This window comes from Echeneis naucrates, chromosome 7 (assembly GCF_900963305.1).
Source record: "Echeneis naucrates chromosome 7, fEcheNa1.1, whole genome shotgun sequence".
Taxonomy (NCBI): domain Eukaryota; kingdom Metazoa; phylum Chordata; class Actinopteri; order Carangiformes; family Echeneidae; genus Echeneis; species Echeneis naucrates.
The window spans coordinates 24,878,457-24,900,892 of record NC_042517.1 but is presented as its reverse complement, the minus strand read 5'-3'; the positions used below and the strand labels follow the sequence as shown (position 1 = coordinate 24,900,892).

Here is a 22,436-nt window from a genome sequence, read left to right as displayed (position 1 = left end):
ATGTGTTGTTTTGTTTTGTTTTATATGCTCTTCATTTTAATGTTTCTCTTTGTGCAGATTCCAGAGGTCCTGTGTTTTATCTTAAGGATTAATGTCCATATAAAAATAGATTTGTGAACCAAAAACCATCACAATATAAGGCCTTTGAGTTATACTGAACAGACTGAAGGAAAAGACGACACAAAATAACTTCCCAATCAACTGGATTTATTTGTTTATAGCAAGCGCCACTTCAATGATCAACCATACATATATATATATCTTTATATTAGCAAGAAAATACAATGTCGATGTCTCGTTAACTGTGGGTCGACACTGACATCAAGCATTAATTGAAAATGATTGTGGTAGACAAGAGGAGTAAAAGCCTAAAAGACAGTGAAACACCCAATCTTTTATCACACGGTAGATTGTAACATTTCAATAATCATTTTAAAGCCATTTCAGACATGAAGTAAACGCAGAAGACAATCAGTTAATTGGTATCTGTATGCTTTAGGCTGTCAGTGTTGTTGCAGATATAACAGATATAAAAGATTGGTGGACAGTCAGGTGGTCATGAAATCAGAAGTGGACTGTAGATGGGTGAGAACAAAGAATGCTTGTGTGCTGCGTGGGGGTAGCTGAGATTAATAACACCATCCTTTTAGGTAAAAACAGCATGGACAGCCTCAACCAAATCCGGTTCTGGTCCATCTGTTTCCACCCACAAGAGTGGTGAGGGGACAACATAGTCTTGGACTGGAGTCTATGAGTCACTGACAGACATGTTCTCCATGGCATTAGGGAGGTTCTGATCCTGCTTCTTTTTCTTCCCTCCTTCCTGCTGCTTCTTTGCTTTTTTAGAGGCCTCCTGATCAATTGGAGCAGGTTTGACAAACTTAATGATGTCTGTCATACCTGCAGGAAGAAAAACATGTGTAAGCATCTAAGCAAACCAACAGCAAAACTAAATAAACACACACTTACACAAAGGTCTTCCATATGAAGATTTCCACATTGACATTTTCATTGAAAAATTTACTTTTATGTGCAAAGGAAGCCTCCAAAAGCAGAGTTTAGCAATACTACTAAAGAAACACTGAGAAAAATATTCACTGTCTCGTCAAGAAACAGACCAAAAGATCATCACTGTCCCCATAAATGTTCAATGGATATGAAGACTGTGGCCACGCCTGCCGATGCCGACAGACATAATCAAATGAGTATTTTTCAGTCACCAGTTTGGTCTGTGGGAGTAAGCCACAACTGAGGCTAATCGTGTATCATTAGCCTTTTACTGAGCCTTTTTAGTTTTTATTTATTTATTTTTACACTTTTTACATTCAGCCTTTTTCTGACATTGTGTATGGCTGAGATGTATAGGTTGCAGTGGCCATTTTCAACTGACAAGCCAATTAATAGATTGTAAAAGTTGAATCAAGTGTCATTTGTTTACGTCGCCACGGCCCTCTGAAGAGCCTGCCTCTGCTGCTGAAAAAAAATCCTAGAGGACACACCGATTTACTTTGGACTAAAACGCCTTGGTTTGATGCTTGGTCTGTTTCTCTTCACTGAGAGGGATGATTCCTGTCCTGAATGAGAAGACGTGAAAACAATCAGCCTGTCTTACCAGGAGGCATGAACTCCCTGAGCTTCTCTGGAATAACAATGCCTTCTTCAGTCTGGTAATTCTCCAGGATGGCGCACATCACACGGGTGGTGGCGCACATGGTGGCATTCAACATGTGCACAAACTCTGCCTATGTTACACAGAAAGAGAGAAAGTGACGGATTCCTTATTTTCAAACACGGTGAACTAAAAGGCTTTTCCTTTCTGCAAGAACAGAAGCAAAATCTTAGACCACTGGCTGGACCTCAACCAACATCTGAGGGTGCATCTGCATCATTATATAAACACCTCTCCACTGAGATGCACAGCAATGCTGGAAGTTAGCACTAACCTTGTCCATCATTTTTTTGGTCTGTCCATAGCGGATGCGGAGGCGTCTGGCCTGGTAGTCGGTGCAGTTTGAGCAGGAGACGAGCTCCCTGAACGCAGCTGAGCCAGGGAACCAGGCTTCCAGATCCAGCTTCTTACTAGCTGCATGATTCAGGGAACCTGTGATGACACACAGAAGTCAGCTGCTGTGACAGCTGTTTGTTGTTACTTTGGGGCAACCAGCTAAAACCCCAAGAACAGACATAATCACGTGTGATTATGTATTGATTCTCATGCGCCATCTTTGATAGTGATGTCTAGAGTCTACATTTGAAGCGTCCATTCGCTCCAGTGGGTAATGTCTGCTTGTATAGCCAAAGTCTCTGGGATCAGACCCGTATTTTTCTGAACTTAGAGGGGAGTAGTTAGTCTGAGTTTATTGAAGTGACAAAATAAAGATGTTCAGGTGTTCCGTGTGCTTTTGGACATGATTTGTAGGGATTGCAGTGCCACCTAGAGATTCAGCTGCAGCAGCAGTGATGCACAGACTGAAGAAGCTGCTATACAGTCTGTTAGAGCATTAGAAGCTTTCAAGTAGCTTTTTCCTCATCAGTGCTCCAAAAAAAAAAAAAAAAAAAAAAAAAAAAGTGGAGGGGGGGGGGGCAGTCTAAATCGAATGAAATATATAATTAGGTAAGGTTAAGATGACTGAATATATATATATATATATAGACATTTTTAAAAACAGACAGCTTTATATGGAAAACACTCAGGTATAAAAAGGGAAAAGCGTTAATGTGGCTCTAAAAGGGTTAATTAAAAGGCTTTTTTCCCACAAATCTTCTTTTGAGAGGTACTGTCAAACAAAAGCCAAATTATTAAAGCCTCTTTGGGAGAGTTAATATTCTCCACTTTGGGCTTGTAGCTTGTGTTTCTACTTGACTAAAGGAAAAGTCAGACAATTCAGATACTTTCTTGCAGTGTGTCAGTCCTACCAGAGACAATGTTGACGATGCGATATGGAATTCCCAGTGACTGGTAGAATTCTTCGGCTGTCCCAATCATTTCATCAAACATCTCCCATGATTTGTTTTCATATGGGGAAGCATAAACAAACTGCTCGATCTAAAATGAAGACAGAGTGAGTCAATAAATACTAAATGTTTTCAAGTCAATTGTAATTCTAAAATAACAACAAAATCTCACTTTACTCATTTACAGTGGATTTAACTGACAATGACATGTGAGTTTTGACCTTTTCAAACTGGTGCACCCTGAAGATGCCCCGAGTGTCGCGGCCATGGGAGCCCACTTCCTGTCTGAAGCAGGTGGAGAAGCCAGCGTATCGAATGGGGAGGTCCTCGGGTTTGAGCCATTCATCCCTCAGGAAAGCTGCAATGGGCTGCTCAGAGGTGGCGATGAGATACTTCTCATCAATAGCACTGTCGTCTGACTTCTCACTGCTCTTACCAATGACCTGATGAGAGCATATACAGCAGGTGAGGGCCACAATTCACTGGTCCAGCTGATGGGAAAAATTCTGGCGTGGAACATTATTTATTTGTTAAAAAAATAAATAAATAAATAAAAGTATGACCGCAGCATTCAGCAAAACAAGGACACAAAACAGCTTACACAAAATTTCCCTTCTCTGATGTTCAGTAAATTTATCTTACACCTCATTTATTTTATATGCAACACAAGCAAAATAAGGATGTTTAGTCATATCAAATTACTTTAGGTTGCATCAAGATCCCATCTTCCATCAGGACTGAGTCTCAGTAATTCTTTGTTATATGTTGGTGTTGACCCACCATGATGTAAGCTGCTGGTTTGTAAGATGCTGTTCACAAACATCCAATTTATAATTTGTCTGTTGGCCATCTTTGGTTTTCTTAATGCCAGTAGAAACCAAATTTGGAGAAGGTGGATGTAAGAGTCATGAAATCTGGATATGACCTCTGTGCTTATCCTTATTGGATGGCAGTCTGTCAATCACACAGTGCACACACAAGCTAGTCAATCTACAGCCTATGGTTGATTTTCTTTGTACCCAACCAGAGTTTATAGTGATATAGTTAACGTTGACATCAGTATGTTAACACTGTGTTTAATTATTCTGAGTTTCAACACTGACTGTATAGCAGCTTCTTCAGTCTGTGCATCACTGCTGCTGCAGCTGAATCTCTAGGTGGCACTGCAATCCCTACAAATCATGTCCAAAAGCACACGGAACACCTGAACATCTTATATCATAAACGTCATGTGTGTAGATGTTTCTATATTCATGTAAAATACATCAGGACTGAACAGCCTTCTCCACAAGTGAGGTTTCAGACAGGCTACATCCAGTACAGCCCTGTTTACTACAGTGAAATCCAACTAGACAGAAAAAGTGAGTAAACTCTCTGGAAGTTGTTTTACCTTGTAGAGCTCCTCATCAAACTGGCTGAGCTGGGCGACCTCCTGCATGACCTCTTTCCTCATGAAGAATGGAGTATAGAGTGGGATGTAATTCTTGCTATAGAGGATCCTTATGGCGTAATTGATCAGAGCCTGCTCCAGGAACACCAGTGGGCCCTAAATACAACATAGGAGGGGTTACAGCTGAACAGCTGGCCTCATTTGTGGGTCAGGACATTAAAAGCTGATCATCTTTGTTTCTTGTTCAAAATGGTATTTTGGTGTGAAAGGAAAAAATAAAGAAGTGTGGCCAATTTGTGCTTGGCTGAGCTGGTTCATTTGTTTGTGTCTGCAGGTGTCCGAGCTTTAATTTCACTCACCTTCAAAAAGTAACCTCTGCTGCCAGCCACAACTGCTCCCTTCTCTCCTTCAAAACCATCAATCATGACCACCAGGTCAACATGGGAATATTTCTTTTGGATGGTGACATCACCCCAAGTGCGCTCCACCTTGTTGTCGGCGTCCTGTTGGGAGAAAATGTGATCTGTTATTACTTAAACCAAAAGAGGTTTAATTCAATGGCACAGCAGCAACAAGTTAATTCACCATGTTAAACTTGGTCCAGTCTGAAACTCAGTGTAACTATGGCATGTGACAGTCACTAAGATGTGAAGTTAATATGAAGATAAGAATTTAGTTGGCTAACTGCCAACCCTAACCCCTGTCATGACAACTCTATGTGGCTCCCTTATTGGATGAGCTACTTACCTCCTGTCTTTTAACCTTTGGTGAGTATATTATTATTTGTATGTACATAAATACATACACATGCACACATTAGTGTTGTCAAAGGATTAAAATGTTTAATCTGAGTAATCTCACACCCACTGCCGATTAATTTATATTTAAGCACAATTAATATTCATTACTAATTGTGTTTCATTTTGTGGGGGCAAAAAGACTAACCCTAACCCTACAAAATACGGCCATATATAAATACTTAACATATGCTTATTTTAACTAATGTGCAGATTTTTCATATAAACCAACTACATCATCAGAAACCACTTTCTTTTCTCTTGGTAAATTAATAGCCACATTAATGTGGCCCCCTCCTTCATCCTTTAGCCAGCTGCTGAGACAGACTCACCTCTTTATCCTGTTTACAGGAAAGCTGATCGCTTCTTATGTACAATGTTACCTGGAGTGGCAAGCTATTTGCAAGCTGGCAGTGTCGGTTTTTCATGGTCTACTGAATGAGCTCACCACAAGTGATGGAGGAATCAATTCTGTGGTATTGATATGTGAACATTTACATACAACTCATTTGAATATCGATTACTTTAAGTGCAAAATCAAAATGAATGTGTCACTTCTGAATCTTCTATTGTAACTTACTCCAGGGTTTGTTCCCTCTCCAAGGGACAGTCCTGCATATTAATGCTTGGCTTTGCTCTGTACTGCCGGCCATCATCTTGACAGCGATTTACAGCAATTCTGCTTGGACAAACTTCATAAGAGCACTGCCCGATGTGCATCACCAGAGACCAGTTTTGTTGTTTGTTTTTTTTTTTTTTAGGGATTTCGAGACGCATTAATTGCATTGAAAATTTAAGTTACATTAATCGTGCAAATGAATTAATCTGGATTAATGTGTTAATTTTGACATCCCTAGTGTATATATACACACAAACACACATATGCATTTTGGTTTTTTTTTATGCCTGACTTAGCAGTCAATGAAGGTTTGGATTATCCACAAATCAGTGGAAAGATGTTAAGCCATTCTTCACAGCTGGGCTTCACTGGAGGGAGTTTGTTGCTCCACTTTCTGCTTAAAAATGTTCTAAACATGTTCAACTGGTTTAAGTCAAAGACAAAGTTTAATCTTGCATCTTCTTGGACACCGTCCAAAATGCATAGTTAAAATCCCATAATTCACCAATATCAAACCACACACCTCATCATTGCTGATGGGTACAGACGGGTGCAGAAGGTTGCCGATCTCTCTCAGGTACTCAAAGCGCTCTGCCTCCAGCCTTATCCTCTCCTTGTCAGTTTTCTCCACAGCTTCATCCACCAACACTCGCACTTTCTTGATCTGGGTTACTGTCAAGGCCTGACAGAGAAAAATGACATCATACAAATAAGCAAGCGGGGGCAAATACAAATTAAGACACTGTGAGCACTAATTTATGTCTCATTTTCCATTAGCAGGATGCAAAATGCAGCAACACAGGTAAGGATATGTGTTCAGAGCTCAGACAGTCATACCAACAGTATTTCAGCTGTTAGGGACTCCAAGTTCTGGGCTTCTTCAGGTATAGAGTCATCCTCCCCAACGGGTTCCTTCCTCTGTATTCATAATAAAGGGGGCGTTAATGACGGAAAATGATGAACAAGCTCACTCATTACTCAACGTGCCACAGTTGGTACCTTCATTTTCTCTCCAATGCTCTTGCTGCAGAGGTTCTTTGCTTTGTTGAGGTTGTCTGCAGTGAAGCGGCCTGTGGGGGAGCGAATCACAGAGAGTCAGTGCACAATGGCAGAGAGCGCATCTTCTCAGCATTCGGTTGAAAGATGCAGAAACAGGACTAATAACTAGGGGCGAGCATTGGCAAGACCCTCACGACACAATACTATCACGATGCCACAATACTGTGATATAAATAGAGATAAAAACAGAAGTTGCTGTAAAAGGTACATCAGTCAATATTGATCATTTAGAGGACAAATTGAGTCAAAACTATTTGATCCAAAACAGCCTTTCCATTTTATTAATTTATTAATTTTAATTTTATTGTATTAATTTCCATGACATATGCAGTTGAAACCGTGAAGTACTGCAGATGTCTAAAAGTGACCATTAATCTCTTTTCCCTGACCTACAATCAGAAATAATTTTCTTTCTTCATGGTTGTTTTTACTGTTTTGTTTCGTTTTCTTTTTTTTTTTTTTTTTTTTTTTTTTAATTGGAAGCCAAAATGCTTCCAATCGGTGGCTTTAAACTGTGGAGGCGTTGTTGTTTTGCTGGCCATGTTGGAAGGACAGCAGCCACTCCCTCTACCACAGGGATGCCGCTGCGCCCACAGCAGAGCGGCTCTTCGGCGCCATCTACCGGAGCAGAGGTACGGAAGTCCTGCTCACAACGTGCCTCAGAGCATGAATCATTCTTTTATATATACACACATCTACTACACCTCTTGTGTCCAAAGCAGCAAAGCCATGAACAACATGTGAACAAATAACTGTTCACATTTTCCCACTGGTGAAGTTAGGGATCATATCGTGCTGAGTATGAATGACTCTGAAGCTACAATGCAGGGCAGGGTTGACTTCTCATGGAATCACCGTCCGTGACATACCGGAGTCTCACTGTCCGAGACATACCGGAGACTCACTGTCCGTGACATACCGGAGACTCACTGTCCGTGACATACCGGAGACTCACTGTCCGTGACATACCGGAGTCTCACTGTCCGAGACATACCGGAGTCTCACTGTCCGAGACATACCGGAGACTCACTGTCCGTGACATACCGGAGTCTCACTGTCCGTGACATACCGGAGTCTCACTGTCCGTGACATACCGGAGACTCACTGTCCGTGACATACCGGAGTCTCACTGTCCGAGACATACCGGAGTCTCACTGTCCGAGACATACCGGAGACTCACTGTCCGTGACATACCGGAGTCTCACTGTCCGAGACATACCGGAGTCTCACTGTCCGAGACATACCGGAGACTCACTGTCCGTGACATACCGGAGTCTCACTGTCTGTAATATACCGGAGACTCTACCGGAGTCTCACTGTCTGTAATATACCGGAGACTCTACCGGAGTCTCACTGTCCGTGACATACCGGAGACTCTACCGGAGTCTCACTGTCCGTGACATACCGGAGTCTCACTGTATGTAATATACCGGAGACTCTACCGGAGTCTCACTGTCCGTAATATACCGGACACTCACTGTCCGTAATATACCGGACACTTACTGTCTGTATTATACCGGAGTCTCACTGTCCGTAATATACCGGACACTTACTGTCTGTATTATACCGGAGACTCACTGTCCGTAATATACCGGAGTCTCACTGTCCGTTACATACCGGACACTTACTGTCCGTATTATACCGGAGACTCACTGTCCGTAATATACCGGACACTCACTGTCCGTAATATACCGGAGTCTCACTGTCCATGATATACCGGACACTTACTGTCCGTAATATACCGGAGTCTCACTGTCCGTGATATACCGGACACTCACTGTCCGTAATATACCGGAGTCTCACTGTCCATGATATACCGGACACTTACTGTCCGTAATATACCGGAGTCTCACTGTCCGTCACATACCGGACACTTACTGTCTGTATTATACCGGAGACTCACTGTCCGTAATATACCGGAGTCTCACTGTCCATGATATACCGGACACTTACTGTCTGTATTATACCGGAGACTCACTGTCCGTCACATACCGGACACTCACTGTCCGTCACATACCGGCGTCTCCCTGTCTGTGATTGCATCAGATTGCGCGATTGCACGTTCCCATCCGGCATCGCTCAAGTAAAGGAGCTAACACTGCAGATGCACTCCGGCCGAAGAGCCTGGAGGGACTCAAGGTTATCTGGCGCTCTAATTATTAAATTACAACCGTTTCCTCTAACCGGACTCGCTGAGCTAGCTGTGCTAACATTAGCATCACTGCGTAGTAGCCTTTGCCTGTAACCAAACTCCGTTCAAATCTGGTCGAAATTGGTGTCTACGTTGTTGACATATATATACGGCTTCTGTGAAGCATTTATTAAAAAATAAAGTGTCAGAAGAATTGCCATTAATACGTACGGCATAGGTATAATGCACAGAATCAGCTCTTTATTCGCTATTTCAGTGTTTCCACTGAAGAAGTCTGCTGCAGCGGAGCAGCACGTGTCACCGCTGATGCGGCACAAAGGCGATAGAACGGAGGAGCAAATTCACGATTAAACTAGATATTGATGTTGCTGTTTTTACATTTAAATGGAACGAACAATGCGGTATGTTCTATCGATTTGAGATTATTTTAAATAGCCCACATGTTATGGAACATCTGCCAGTATTCGCCTCTTAAACCTAAAAACGTCCAGATGTTGAACAGAGTTAGGTGTCAGTTTCGACTGCATTAGCGACATTAGCATCTCCTTCTGAAAGGGGAAAATAAGCGGCTCTTACATTTTCTCCACTCCGAATCTGCGGCGACCAGCTTGTCGACCAGTGTCACATCTTTAAAGCGTTTCCTCTGAGTCTCACGGACGATTTCAGGGTCTCCGCCTTTGTCGGTCCGGAACAGGTCTAGGTCGAGCACCATGTTTCCACTTCGCCTGTCACAAGCAGACTGAGCGTCTGTACTGTGACTACGGCGACGTCTTTGCAGATGCTTGGTGCGTTCACGTGAAGGGAAAGTACACAGGAAAAAAAAACAGCCAGGAAGTCCCCGGTCTCTTCTGCATTCCGAAGTTTCTTATATCTGATTTATATACATACACCCAAAGGTGACAAGTCACGTTATTGTACTTGAGTAGATTTTTCAGGCATCTGTATTTTACTTGAGTATTAACTTTTCTGGCGAGTTTTACTTTTACTCCCTACATTTATACAAAAAAATATGCACTGTCTACTGCTTACATTGTAAAAACAGGCTCGTCATTAAAAAAAAAAAAAGTCTTAACTGGGGGGCTGCATGTTTCACTGGGGGGTCTGTCGGTCACACGGACACACGCACTCTAGCTCTCTCTGTGTGATTTGATCGGTCTGATACATGTTACAGCTTTGACAGCTCTTCCAGCAACGGCATAGAAACACAGCAGTTGATGGTGGATGCTGCTGGCAGTATTTTTATTTTTGTTTGGGGGGGCTAAGGGGGCCGTCAGTGCTTGTACTGTAGCTGTGTTTCATTAACGGCAGAAATTCATTTTTACTTTTACTTTGACAGTATATTTCAAAGCCTGTTCTTACTTTTACTTCAGTAAAGAAAGTGAAATCAGCACTTCTACTTTTACTTTTACTTTTACTTTTAGTATTTTTTACACATAATATGAGTACTTTTGCCACGTCTGCATACACCCATTCTCATTAAGAGTATCAAGTGGATTCATAATTTTTCCCTAGCCTAGTAAGAAATTATCCTGAAAAACATCAGAAAAAAATATAAATACATTTAGTAAATTACGGCTGTAGAGCCAATTGAATGTATGTGGTTGAGATGATCCTTGCCAATGTGTCTCTGATCCCTTTTTCTCTCCTGATGGAGAGGGTGAACCAGTAACCAGACTTTGGTGTCGTCATCATCTCTAGTTGTCAGTCTACCTTTTTAGTGAGTTCGCTTTAATTTAATTCCTTTTGATTTCTTTGTGTTGTAATTGCCACGTTTGGCCTGATAAACCTGCCTTATAAACCCTTGCTCCCTCCCCTGGACTAATGGTGACAAAAAAAAAGAAAAAAAAAAAAAGATGCTGTTAGAAAACATGTTGTAAATTGATTTTATTATTGGCTTCATTAATGGTATGAGATTTAAAAAAAAAAAACAACAGAACATCTGAAAACACATATTGTAAACCAGTATGATTTTAAAATGTAAATTTGATTGGGCCTAATAATCGACTTTTATCTACATATGAGATATATACATGTATGAATTAAATAGAACCTTGACTGAAGGTTGAACATGCAAGCGTACAATGTTATAATATTCACGAGTAACATCACTCACATTTAGGACACTTGTATGATTTTTACGTACATCGTTAATATGACAATGCTTAACTTCACCCTTGTGACACTGCAACAATATGAGCCAAAAATGTCAAATAAATTTAGCTTACATTATTGGGCAATCTGCTATTTCTTTAATAAATCCTGTGCACACATGTTAACATATTTAAAAGGGTCAAAGTGCATAGTTTCTGCCACAGCAGCACAGCTGAGGCAGATGTGTTCCATTGCTTGCTTGCTTATGGGCACAATAGAAGTGATTGTGGAACCCACTTTCTCCTGTCAGGCCAGCCTTTCTACCGCACCATTAAGTGCAGATTTAGCTGAATGATGTCTTGTGGATCTCATTGCTATCCCAGCCTCATGGATTGCCCACTGCAGAGCTGCTCCAGCTGGTAATTTGGCAAATCCTTCTTCTGAGATGTGGTTTATCTTCAGGTAACCCCCAGGCCTGTGCAGAGCCACTCCGTGGAGGTGGGAGAAGAGCAGCGGTAAGTCACTAGTCAGTGTGTAGTGAGACACCAGCCTCAGCTCAGTGGGGATGTCTGTCGCATCAGAGTATTCAAAAATGGCTGTCATGTATTTGGACAGATCATGGCCCCTGGCTTTGGCTCGGCCAACTTCCTCTCCAATAAGTCGGACGGCTGCTTCAGAGCTGAAAGAATTGGGCCCAGAGTTTAGCTCCCTGTCTGCCTCCAGATCTTGGTCATCGCAGTCCAGCTCTGAAGACTCAGGTCTGTGGTTAACACCCTGAGAACAGACCACCAAGATGAAGTCACTCTCTCGGATCTGTCGACAATGCCAGGCCATGTGGCCCTCCTCAGCCACACTGAGGGAGTCCCACAGGTCTAAACACACCTGAAAGGAAAATGGACAACAGGTAACTCCAACCCTGGAGATGATATAATTACTAGCAAATTGGTTCAGAAACAACCCTTGTAAAAACTGAAACTACTCATCATAAACAACAGAACAGAAGTGTTTCGTCCGCTACCTGAGTGGCCATATGCTGCTGTATGAAGGCCCCTAATTGCATAACAGCTTTGACATGAGCAGGACCATCGTTAGTGCTGTAGCAAATCAGAAGACGAGGAGGTGTCAGTTTGCTTCTATTTAATGATACCGATTCCTCCTGAGTCACGCTCTCTTGATGCTCCTTGATAATAGCTGAATGGGCACAAATAAAAAGAAACCAGGTTGCACTTCACACACTGCTGGTAATTTGGTTTACAATGAAAGAAATTAAATTGGGCTTCGACCATGCAAACAAAAATTGTCTTCGCACCTGGTTTTATGTTGAATTTCTTCATTTGCAGCTGGGACCTTCTCTTGGTGAGAACAGACAGTAAGACCACAAGTATTACCACCACAGCCACGCACAGTGGAAGAATCAGGGCCAAAGGGAGAGCGGCGGGGAGTGCTGAGTTATCTTCTGAGGAGAGGGGGAGTTGTGGATTATATGATAAATCAGTGACAGATCCTACAGATATAATTTGGTAAAAGTGTTTCTTTGCAGTGCTGATATTTGGAGATGAATAATACTGTCATGGCGTGTTGCCATAAGGCTGGGAGCAGCAAAGCTCAATTTACATTTAAGTTAACATACTAGTTGTGCTCTGTATAGAATAAACACATTATATGCATTTGTTGTGCAGAGTTATAGATATTGTTGAATTCTGGAGGCAGGCCATTCATGGTAACTGCTGACGAGTAAATATTACAGAAAAGTGCAAATGAGAACATTTCCCACAATGTGGGAATCAGTCTGGTATGACTGATCAAAGATATATCTCATACAGTATCTGTATCCAACACATTGAAGACTGAACATTCAGGGTCCTGCAGTCACGTTACAGCTCTACGGGTCCAGAATACACTGTATTAATTCTGTTAGGTGCAACAAACCCCTACCTTTCTGAATGCGCGTGACGTGAATATTGAATGCTTTCCTCACTGCATCCACTATGTTAGCTGCAATCTGTGACAAAGCAAATGCAGATCCCATTCATCGCTTTGTAAATGATGGTTATACAAGATCATTTACCATTCGTTTTTAGCTGAAGCACAAAAAGGGACACGACCAAAACCAGAAAATATAATAGCTAACAGCTATTTTATCAAGAGACCATAGCTATGTTACCAATGCTTTGAAGATGTGTGTCTATTTGACATGTTCTCGTGATAATCAAGGCCAAAGGAATGCATGATGACAGTATTATCACCAAATAGTCATTAATATAATTGTAATAATAACAATAATTTGACTGATGAACGCAGTATCAGTCAAATTCATCTTTAAATTTGTGTCAGTGTTTTGTCTCTCTTTTACTAAATGAATAAAACCCAAATATGACTGTAAGCAGATAATCTGAAAATATGACAATACGAAAGCAAAAAATATTATCATGTACTGTGGGTGTGAATAATAAAATATCAAAGCTTCATTATATCGTGTGATTGAATACAAAGGCCTTTATATTTATATACAAAGCATACAAACACATATACAGTGTACTATATCATATACCATGAAACACAAGGTATAAACACTGAAGTTTTCACTCATAAAACAGTGCATTTTCATAGAAAACTTCAATTCTGCAATCACTGTCAATGTCAAATGTCAAATATAAATATTCCCTCTAAATTTACCTCACAAGTGTAATTGGTTCCTTCTTCAAGGTCATTCAGTTGGTAGCTGTGGTGGGTGTTGTTGCTGGTAGAAATCTAAGGACATTAAATCAATGATTACTATTAATTATTATTTTAGTAAGTAAGTAAGTAAGTAAAGAGATGAGTGCATCATGGCTCACTCACAGGAGTTATATCTGTGTATTTCTTCATGCCGTTTGCATAACAAAGTGAGTAGTAGCTTGTGATGCCCAGCTTTGGTGGGGCCAGGTTAAAGGTCACAGTGGCATTGGTCCCTTCCTGATGCACCTCAACATGTTCAGGGTACCAGTCTACAACCAGATCGTGAAATATTGACAGATATTAAGTTCAGAGGGAAAAAAATTTCATGAAGTTTATTTGAGACTGATTAAACATTTTCCTCTCACCCTTCTTGCACTGCTGAAGGCCGTTCTTCTCTGCACATGCTGCAGAACCACATTGTGGATGTTACTATTTAATCAACCGTTATTCTGATAATAGTTTTCAATCGTTCAAACTGGATGGCAACAGAGTTTGAGATATGACGTACTGTAAATCTGTTTACATGTACTGTAAAGTCAACAGAGAGAGGGATTTAGATATTAATGGTGCAAACCAAACCTCTGGGGGCGCCACTGAGATGATGTGTGTACTTGATTAGACAATATCTGACTCTGAGGGGACTTACAGCGAGTGGAGAAGTACATGCTGCGGTAGAAGCTCTCCCACTGCTCAGGCGCCGGAACAGCCATGACTGTGACAGCATACTGGGACCCAAGAGAGAGGCTAGGGAATGGGTCCGACTTGTACACCTGCAGAACGCAGCAGCAGCCTTGACCTTGGCTTTCTTTAAACAAACTGGCCACTTTTGTTTGTGCACAGGTATTGGTGATAAAGGCAAGTTAATAACAATACAAGTGTCGAACAGAAGCAAAAAATAAATTATTGTAATAATATTTGGGATTAGGTAAAAGTTAAATGTCTCCATTTGTTTTTGTCCCTTCAGTGCATTGAAATGTGTATTTTCTTCAGTTTGATTTTCTTTACGACATGCTCTAATCAGTTTACCTCCATTTCAGGGGTGTTTATTATATTTCCACATCATAATTTCAGAGGGGGTTTTGACAGGCACACTAGATGTGTGTTGTTTTTTTTTTTTTTGTTTTAATTTGTGGATTGAGTTCTGTGTGTGCTAAAATGTGTATGGTGAGAGAATAAATCTGATGAAGATTCTGATAGTAGTATGCCAAAAATAAAATTAAGCCAACAAGCAAACAGCTCAGCAAACAGGCACAACGCTAAACATTAAGTAGTCAGTTAGGAGTTGCTGCTGTGTTTTTCAACTGATGTGTGTCTTGTCATAGTGACATAAAGAAATTTTGGCATGCAACACAAGTCTGAGCAAAAAAACCAGTCCTGAACAAGCCAAGTCACCATAGAATAATCACCCTGAAGATCTGGATGCCTCAACCTGAAATAACTTTCTCTACAAACATGGCATACTTAGAATAACCAAATTCAATAAGAGTGTGTCAATGACATCTGGAGTTTTTAATTACACAATATATTTTATGGGCATCACTTTGAAACTGTAATCAAGCAATTGGAATGACTGTGTGTGGCTGAAATATCAGTATGTTTTTGATTTTTGATGATATCTGCATGTGCTCTTAGTGGGAGGCAGCATTAATAAACGTCTTCTCTTCACAGCCTTGGTTACAGCTTTTGAATTCACTTCAGTGTAGAATGTGCAGCTCTTTCTCATACAGACATATTTTGAATGTTTTTTGAGGTGCGATCTCACAATAACTACAACATCGCCTTGCAATCAATAGATTATAAATTGTGAGTCTATAAGATGTGTGCTCATCAAGTATTTCAGACCCGCACTATATGCTTGTGGGCCTCTGACCCGACTCTGGGCCCAGGTGATGGTCTCACTCATATTTAGGGAATGCCCACTTGCATGTGTGGTGTCAATTGCCAGCTTGTGTTGGGTCATTATGAAGAATTGAAGAATCCTGCCTAAAATGGGCTGAGCTGCTCTTTCATCCCATCACTCTTTGACTCAGCTCCTCTTTTGGGACACCTTCACCTACCTGGACTGCAGTCTCTCCAGAGATCTACACAGAAACCCTCTGGACTCTCTTAGTGAAGTAACAGGAAAAGCACAGGATCCTTCACTCCACTAGTTCCTACCACCACCACCTGCTTCCCTTCCCCTGTCCATCCTTCCACACCTTCTCTGTCCTTTACTCTCCCCTGTGTTCACTGAGGCGTAGCTCTAGCCCTGCCACACATTTCACTCAAAGATCCACAAGCTAGATTCCAGGGAGGGCTGGTGATGGTCACATACACACACTGAAATAATATTTAGCTGCAAGTGCATCAATCTGATAAAAATGTGACCCACCTTGTTGTGTGTAAAAAAACATAATATGTTGAATATGATATAATAGAATAATAATAATAATAATAATATATAGTGTAATAGAAACAATAAAAATAGGAACAGCTCGTGTTGTCAAACAACATACCGGACAGAAAAGGATCAATGTGAGTGGGGGCCCTTCCTACCATTTGAGCATGTGAAGCTGACAGGGAGAGGTTACGGTGGAACAGAAAAAGCTGACAGGCAATCCTGGATCCTCCCAAAGCCTGGACAGACACCTGAAAACCTCGCAGGAAAGCGATCCCTGCAACACGACAGGGACCAAGTCAAATCAGAGTCACAGGCTCAGCAGCAACCCATCATCAAAGCTACACATCTCTGTGAAACACCAGTTCAGAACACAGGTGACTAAGTCAGTTATCCATCCAAGCCAATTTCAAATATGGAACAACTAATTAATCCAGTCCATACTAATAATAATTCAGTTTTGTCTGAAAATAAATCTCTTTCATGTCACACACTGTTGTCAAAAATGAAACCGGTTACTGCTGATATCTGGGACTGGTAATGTGTCCTTATGGCAGGTTTTAAACAGAAACTGGTTTGAAAATATATGAAGAGAGATGTCAGTTTTTAGAAGCCATCAAGATACCATAATAACTGGGCTTCCAGGAGACCACAATAGTGTCAGAGGTTGGGTTCGGCTCAGGTACAAATTCAACCTTTACATCAGTTGGCGCTTGGACGTAGTGCTGACAGATTTCTGGGTCTTTGTCTCCGAGCAGCTCAAAACATGGCCACGGTACACAACCTGATGTGAAGTGACAACACAAGTGTACAGCTGTTCAGTGCAATAGCACATGTGTGCATTAGGTTAGGTTAGTTATGTTAGAGTGTTGATGACAGAGAAGAGGAGCGTGCTTATAAAGCATGAGTAAAGAAGCCATGTGCCATAACTCACCTGAAGTCTGCAGAGTCTTTCTTTGGGAATATAAAACCTTCTACAACAAGCATTTCATTTTTAATTTCTAGAGTGCTTAAAGGTCAATATTATTTAAGAAGGACCAGTCTAGAGCCATGTAGTTGCTAAGATGTAATCACTATTCACGCTGAAGTGCTGTGGACGTTCACCATGTAGCACCGGCTTGAAAGCTACCTTTCAAACAGATCCATCAGAGTTGTCCAGTCAGGCCTCACCACCCTACTCCATCAATGCCTCAGTACCACAAGGATCAATTCTTGGTCCTCTCCTTTGCTCCATCTTCATCGTTGACCTGGTTGAAGTGTGTGCAAATTAGCTGTACATGTACGCTGACAATGCCACCCAGCAGACAGGGCTGAAGTGGAGAGTGAAACAGCCCTTTGGGGGGCCCAGTGGAAGACCACCTTTCAACCATCAAAGTGCAAGTTCATTACACTCTCAAGAAAGAGGACTCTATCAGAGCTGGACCTGCACTTCAATGGTCACCAGCTGACCACCACAAATGAGCCTAACATGGGTGTCACAATGGGAAAAAAAAAAAGCTGTCCGGCTCGAAACACCTAATCAAAATCTCCATTCGGCCAGGTCAGAAACTGGCATCGCTGAGGAGAGAGGCCAGTAAACTCACCACAAAATAGCTGAGTAACTGTCTGCAGGTACACAGTGTCATGGTATATGTCTCACTCAGCTTGATGAGCGCTCCACCAACACATCTCGGCCTACTTGACAACTTCCAGATCCTTTCTCCACACTGCTGTCTGAGCGTGGAACAGCATGTAGTTGGACCCATCACATACTATGGCCTTCAGGCTTTTAAATGCAGGGTTTACGGACATCTCATGACCTCTCCTCCCATTAACTGTTGAGCTGCAGTGAACCGTACGATTGGCCGACTGGAATTCTATTTCTAATATTACTAGAAATTTTGCTAATCCCTCAATGGGGGAGTTTGCAGCTAATTGAAAAACAAGAAAACTATGCATGCTGACTTTATGGTGACTCTGGAGGAAAAGTCAGGCGGTCACCAACATCAGTGGGGTTCAGTCTCAGAGGAGTATGACGACGTTTCATGTCAGTCAAAGTGGTAGACAAGAATGGCTAAAAGTTAAAGTAGCTGACTTTAGTCAGGTTGAACCCACTGGCTAACAACAAACCTGGACCATGTCTGGAAAGTAAAGCGAATACTGCAGAGCCCTAAATCTACATTCTATCTAATGACCATCATGAGTCAGCTCCACTGGTTTTTTATGATCTCAGTGATGAAAAATGATCATACCCTCTGCTCTGTAGAATAGCCCAAGTTAATGCTAAGATGAGGTGCAAACAACTGTTCCAGGTTAAGGTCATATATGACAGAAACATTAGGTGCAAAGTGAACATCATCTTGGAGTTGACAACCATGTTTTTATATTCACACTCTGCTTCAACACAGTGTCTTCAGGTTCGTTGTGAAACAGACTTACTTCCAAGTGGTTTGATGGAGGTATAACCTAGCATCTGCTTGACCTCACTGCTTTTAATTCTGCAGTATTCACATCCTGGTCCTCCCTGCAGAGGAAGATGCAAAAATCACTTCAGACAAAGCAAAAACACCATAAGAGGAACAGAAATATGCTGGAATGGAGAGTTTTCAAAAACAGACACAAAGATCAAAAACAACTGCAACCCTTTAGCTACACATACAAAGAATGACTGGATCAGAACACTCTGCTTACCTGAGCGTGAAATTAGAGGTTAACAGCAGAAAAACAAAAATGAGCTGAATGTAAAAAAAAAAAAAAAATGTAGAAAACAAGCTTTTAATGACATCATTAAGAAGTGCTGATGTACTTTGTTAGATAAATTATACTCTGGAAAAGGAGCTTGTGGCTTTTCAAATCATTGTTAGGGCTCTTGGATTTATTATTATTAATTTTTTTCTGATGGATTATTTTAAATTCTCATGAGCTGGAATGAGCTATCAACAAAAACTGGTTGTAAAGTTCACCGTCAGTTTTTTAACTTCTAATGTTTTTAATTTTCTTTGAAGCTAAAAACTTCAGCAACATAAAATTTGGTTTATACAATCTTAGGGAACAAAAATAAAAAAAAATGTCTGCCACTAATCAGCAAAATACGTTAAAATATTTTTTACAAAACTTGGCCACTCATGAACCATAACTCGTGATAAATCGTCCCCAGGCAGAGCTATAAAAACAGAACATGTAAGCTGAAAAGGAATGTACTATACAATCAGCCAAGTATAGAACCAATACTTGACAGGCCTGTTTCCCAACATCTGCTCATGCTTACATCAACCCCATAACAGCTCCAACACAACACAACAATAAACCGAAATAATGATCTCCCTGCATATGATTGATAGTAAAAATGTGATTCTAAATGGAATCACAGCTGTCAGAAAAAGTTAAATATTAACCTTTAAATTGTATGTATCAGAGGATGAAATGTGATTAAGCAAAAATATTAAAATACTGGTAATTGGATTCGTAATGAAAAGTTCTTACATTCCATGATGTTTGCTCTGGTTCAAGTTGGAGTTTTCAATCAGATTACTGTGTCTTGCTCAGACGGTTTCTTTTTGGAACAGGATTCAAATAGGTATTTTATCTCTCTAGTATCTGTTTCAACTGTTACAGGGCACAGGTGAAAATCATTGTTTCAAAACAGAAACCACTGATTCTGGATTAAATCATGATTTTACATCAGACAAAATACACACAAAGGTTATGCACAAAAGCTTCTGTATCTGTCAGGTGTTTAAGTCTCCACCAGAGCAACCTTTCCCATTTCAATGAGGACTCAGTAGCCTCCTGATTATGTTCTACTCACTGCACCCCCGGCACCCAGAAACTTATGGCACATTTACCAGATAACACCTGAGGAGTTTTACCTGTGCTGGAGCATTTTGGGTTGTAGTTTTAGTGCCTTTATTTGAGTAAATTGTCTGGATGTGTCTCTCGTCCTGATAACTTGCCTTGCAGGTTAAGAGAATCTAACTAGACTAACAGGTGGGAACAACGAAAGACGATAAAAAAACTGACTCTCTGAGGACATGAGTGAGAAAGACTGTGTGCGTGCGTGCACTTACAACATTCCATTCAAATGTAGTTGAACTGTCAAGTGAGTGAAGAGCATTCAGAGGTATCTGCTTCCTAAATACTGAGTTGCACGCAAACTGGTGAGATACCACAATCGATGTGATTAGACTATGTGATGCAGGAAAGAGGTGCGTTGCTGTCACGCTCACAGAGTAGGAGACATAAACAAAACCTGCAAGATGTTTTAAAAGACATCCAGTGGCATGTTTTTGATAGTTCATAAGCCATACAAGGGACAAACAATGATTGACATACAGTCACTGTGTCAATCAAAGAGGATTTCCACAGAACTTTTACGTTCAGGTCAGGACTTGGAGAATAAGCTTGACACTGCAAATTAGTCTATTATCATTTCCTTTTCTGAGCAATCCCGGTCCAGATCATGGACTACAAGAGTCTGATTTACATGTTGTTTCAGGTGGTTGTTTTATGTGGTGGAGAGCGCTGACAATATCCTTTCCCTCTGCAAAGACGCCTAAATATCATCTTTGTGAAGCTGAGGAATTCTCAGAAAGTGTGTTTGGCTGATTTCTGTTGAACCTCTACTTAAACATATTAGACATCCTAGATTTTCCTAGACTTGTTGACCTGTTTATCTCTTACCTCAGACACTCGGTCTGAACCACTTGTGACTAAGCCTTTTCTTTCTTTCTCTTTTTTTTTTTGCAGATTCTCCTGCTCATCTAAGGCAGACTGATTCATTGTTACGCAGAAGAGACAAAGGTGCCATCTTCTTACTAACATCTCTGATCTTCAATCCTGCTTTCCTCTGGTAAATTGCAAGAAAAAGAGGAACATCAAGTATAAAACCTTGGTTTAAGCCAAGATAAGACAAAATTCTATCAAGAAAACTAATATATATAAACTGTGGTCACTTCCTGACAAATACGCAGATTCACAACTCTAGAAATGTTCACCTTACCGTACAACCTATGGCCAATTTTTATTTTCATTTTCAGATAAAGTAATTTATTTGAATAATAATCAGTCATTGCATCATTTAATGCTCTCTCTACAAAAATGTTCTTTCAGCCACTGTAATAAATTCTGTTTTACATTGTGTCATGTCATGTCTTTGTCAGGAGGTGCATCAATAAGTTTATCTGTACTTTGTGAATTACATTAATAGAAATCTGTCTACGTGACTGGTGACTTAATAGTATGAGCCTGCTAGGGTTTCCCATTTCCCAGGGTTTCCCACCAGCACTGCTACCCCACTTCTATTCATGTTTGTACTGTGTTTAATTTCAAGCTACTTTTAATATTCAAACAAATGCTACTATCACTTTCCATCCATCAGGACTTCTGGCACAGGTTTACTCACACCACCAGAGCCAGGACGAGGCAAAGTGAAGAAGCTTTTGGTTCAGTTAATTGTTCTGGTTGTAATTTATTTCCAAACTTCTTTCAAGCACGTTGCCTTGTGTCTGAACATTGTAATTTAAAAAAAATTGCTTCAGGGGCCCATCTGCAGGGTAAGGATTTGCCAGCAATTTGTGGTCATATTTAATTTCTTTGAAGATTGAGATTGCTTCTACACTTCTAAAGACAGACAGGTTTATGTTATGTTTAGTGATTTTTAAAAGTAAATCAGCGAATAGTGTGCACAGAAGTCTTCGAAGCTGACAACAGCCAAAACAAAATAGCAGCAGCTGAAGAAGCAGAACAGCCGACATCAGTAGAAACATTTCATTAGTCTGACAGCACAGAAATGCTCCTGGTTTCAACACATCAGTACAGCCTGGAGGTGACAGGAGTCGAGGCTGATGATATATCACAAAAACACGGCCGCAGAGCGGAGCTGGTCAGCGTATTAATGAAGAGCAGGTGTGAAAGGGGGCTCACCTGTCGGACACAGTCCAGACTGCAGTCCTGAGGATTGATGGTGACAGCCGAGACATCGTCCTGAGCCCAGAGAGGCCGAGAGAGCGTCAACAGCGGGTACAAAGCTAGAACTGCCCGCCACATGCTGCCGCAGCCAGCATGACACCCTCCACTTGAGCACAAGACCTACAACTCACACACACAAACACAAAGATCTATATATGTATAGACCCACACACACAAGCCAAAGCACTTACTGGATTGGACTGGCTATAAGGAGGCAGCACTTGGTGTAGGCTGACATATGAATGACAGAAGACTGGAGGAGGGAGAGAACAAGGGGAGTGGTGACTTCAGGCTATGGGTGGGGGTGCCTTCACATGTCGAAACAGTTACTC

At 41.1% G+C, this 22,436-nt stretch overlaps 2 protein-coding genes across 4 annotated transcripts; both read right to left on the bottom strand.

Moving 5' to 3' along the window:
• Positions 1 to 748: 748 nt before the first annotated feature.
• Positions 749 to 9,684, bottom strand: sars1 (seryl-tRNA synthetase 1). Its single transcript, XM_029506876.1, has 11 exons — positions 9,549 to 9,684; positions 6,761 to 6,831; positions 6,599 to 6,679; positions 6,285 to 6,443; positions 4,705 to 4,848; positions 4,346 to 4,501; positions 3,177 to 3,398; positions 2,917 to 3,046; positions 1,944 to 2,101; positions 1,613 to 1,742; positions 749 to 900 (listed from the first exon to the last, which is right to left on the bottom strand). The coding sequence occupies exons 1-11, from the start codon at positions 9,682 to 9,684 to the stop codon at positions 749 to 751; spliced, it is 1,539 nt and encodes a 512-aa protein (XP_029362736.1).
• A 1,208-nt stretch (positions 9,685 to 10,892) lies between these two features.
• On the bottom strand, positions 10,893 to 22,313 carry LOC115046792 (interleukin-17 receptor D). Of its 3 annotated transcripts, none has more exons than XM_029507404.1 (12): positions 22,060 to 22,313; positions 18,577 to 18,661; positions 16,784 to 16,942; positions 16,317 to 16,435; positions 14,428 to 14,551; positions 14,147 to 14,185; positions 13,905 to 14,050; positions 13,740 to 13,814; positions 12,999 to 13,065; positions 12,373 to 12,519; positions 12,082 to 12,254; positions 10,893 to 11,945 (listed from the first exon to the last, which is right to left on the bottom strand). In XM_029507404.1, the coding sequence occupies exons 1-12, from the start codon at positions 22,180 to 22,182 to the stop codon at positions 11,370 to 11,372; spliced, it is 1,833 nt and encodes a 610-aa protein (XP_029363264.1). In that variant the 5' UTR covers positions 22,183 to 22,313; the 3' UTR covers positions 10,893 to 11,369. The 3 variants fall into 3 exon arrangements, with proteins under 3 accessions (XP_029363264.1, XP_029363265.1, XP_029363266.1); XM_029507405.1 differs by having other exon boundaries at positions 12,373 to 12,516; XM_029507406.1 differs by lacking the exon at positions 22,060 to 22,313 and adding an exon at positions 19,621 to 19,676.
• Positions 22,314 to 22,436: the final 123 nt, after the last annotated feature.

What these genes read in the sequence shown, in the direction of transcription:
- sars1 (XM_029506876.1), bottom strand. Translation starts at nt 9,684, where the DNA reads ATGGTGCTCGACCTAGACCTGTTCCGGACCGACAAAGGCGGAGACCCT. An exon ending in GCATTGGAGAGAAAATGAAG is followed by an intron (nt 6,680 to 6,760) that starts GTACCAACTGTG and finishes TTATGAATACAG; the next exon opens with AGGAAGGAACCCGTTGGGGA. An exon ending in CAGGGAGTTCATGCCTCCTG is followed by an intron (nt 901 to 1,612) that starts GTAAGACAGGCT and finishes TTCTTCCTGCAG; the next exon opens with GTATGACAGACATCATTAAG.
- LOC115046792 (XM_029507404.1), bottom strand. Translation starts at nt 22,182, where the DNA reads ATGTGGCGGGCAGTTCTAGCTTTGTACCCGCTGTTGACGCTCTCTCGG. An exon ending in CAGCTTCACATGCTCAAATG is followed by an intron (nt 14,552 to 16,316) that starts GTAGGAAGGGCC and finishes TGCGTTCTGCAG; the next exon opens with GTGTACAAGTCGGACCCATT. An exon ending in CATGTACTTCTCCACTCGCT is followed by an intron (nt 14,186 to 14,427) that starts GTAAGTCCCCTC and finishes GTGGTTCTGCAG; the next exon opens with CATGTGCAGAGAAGAACGGC.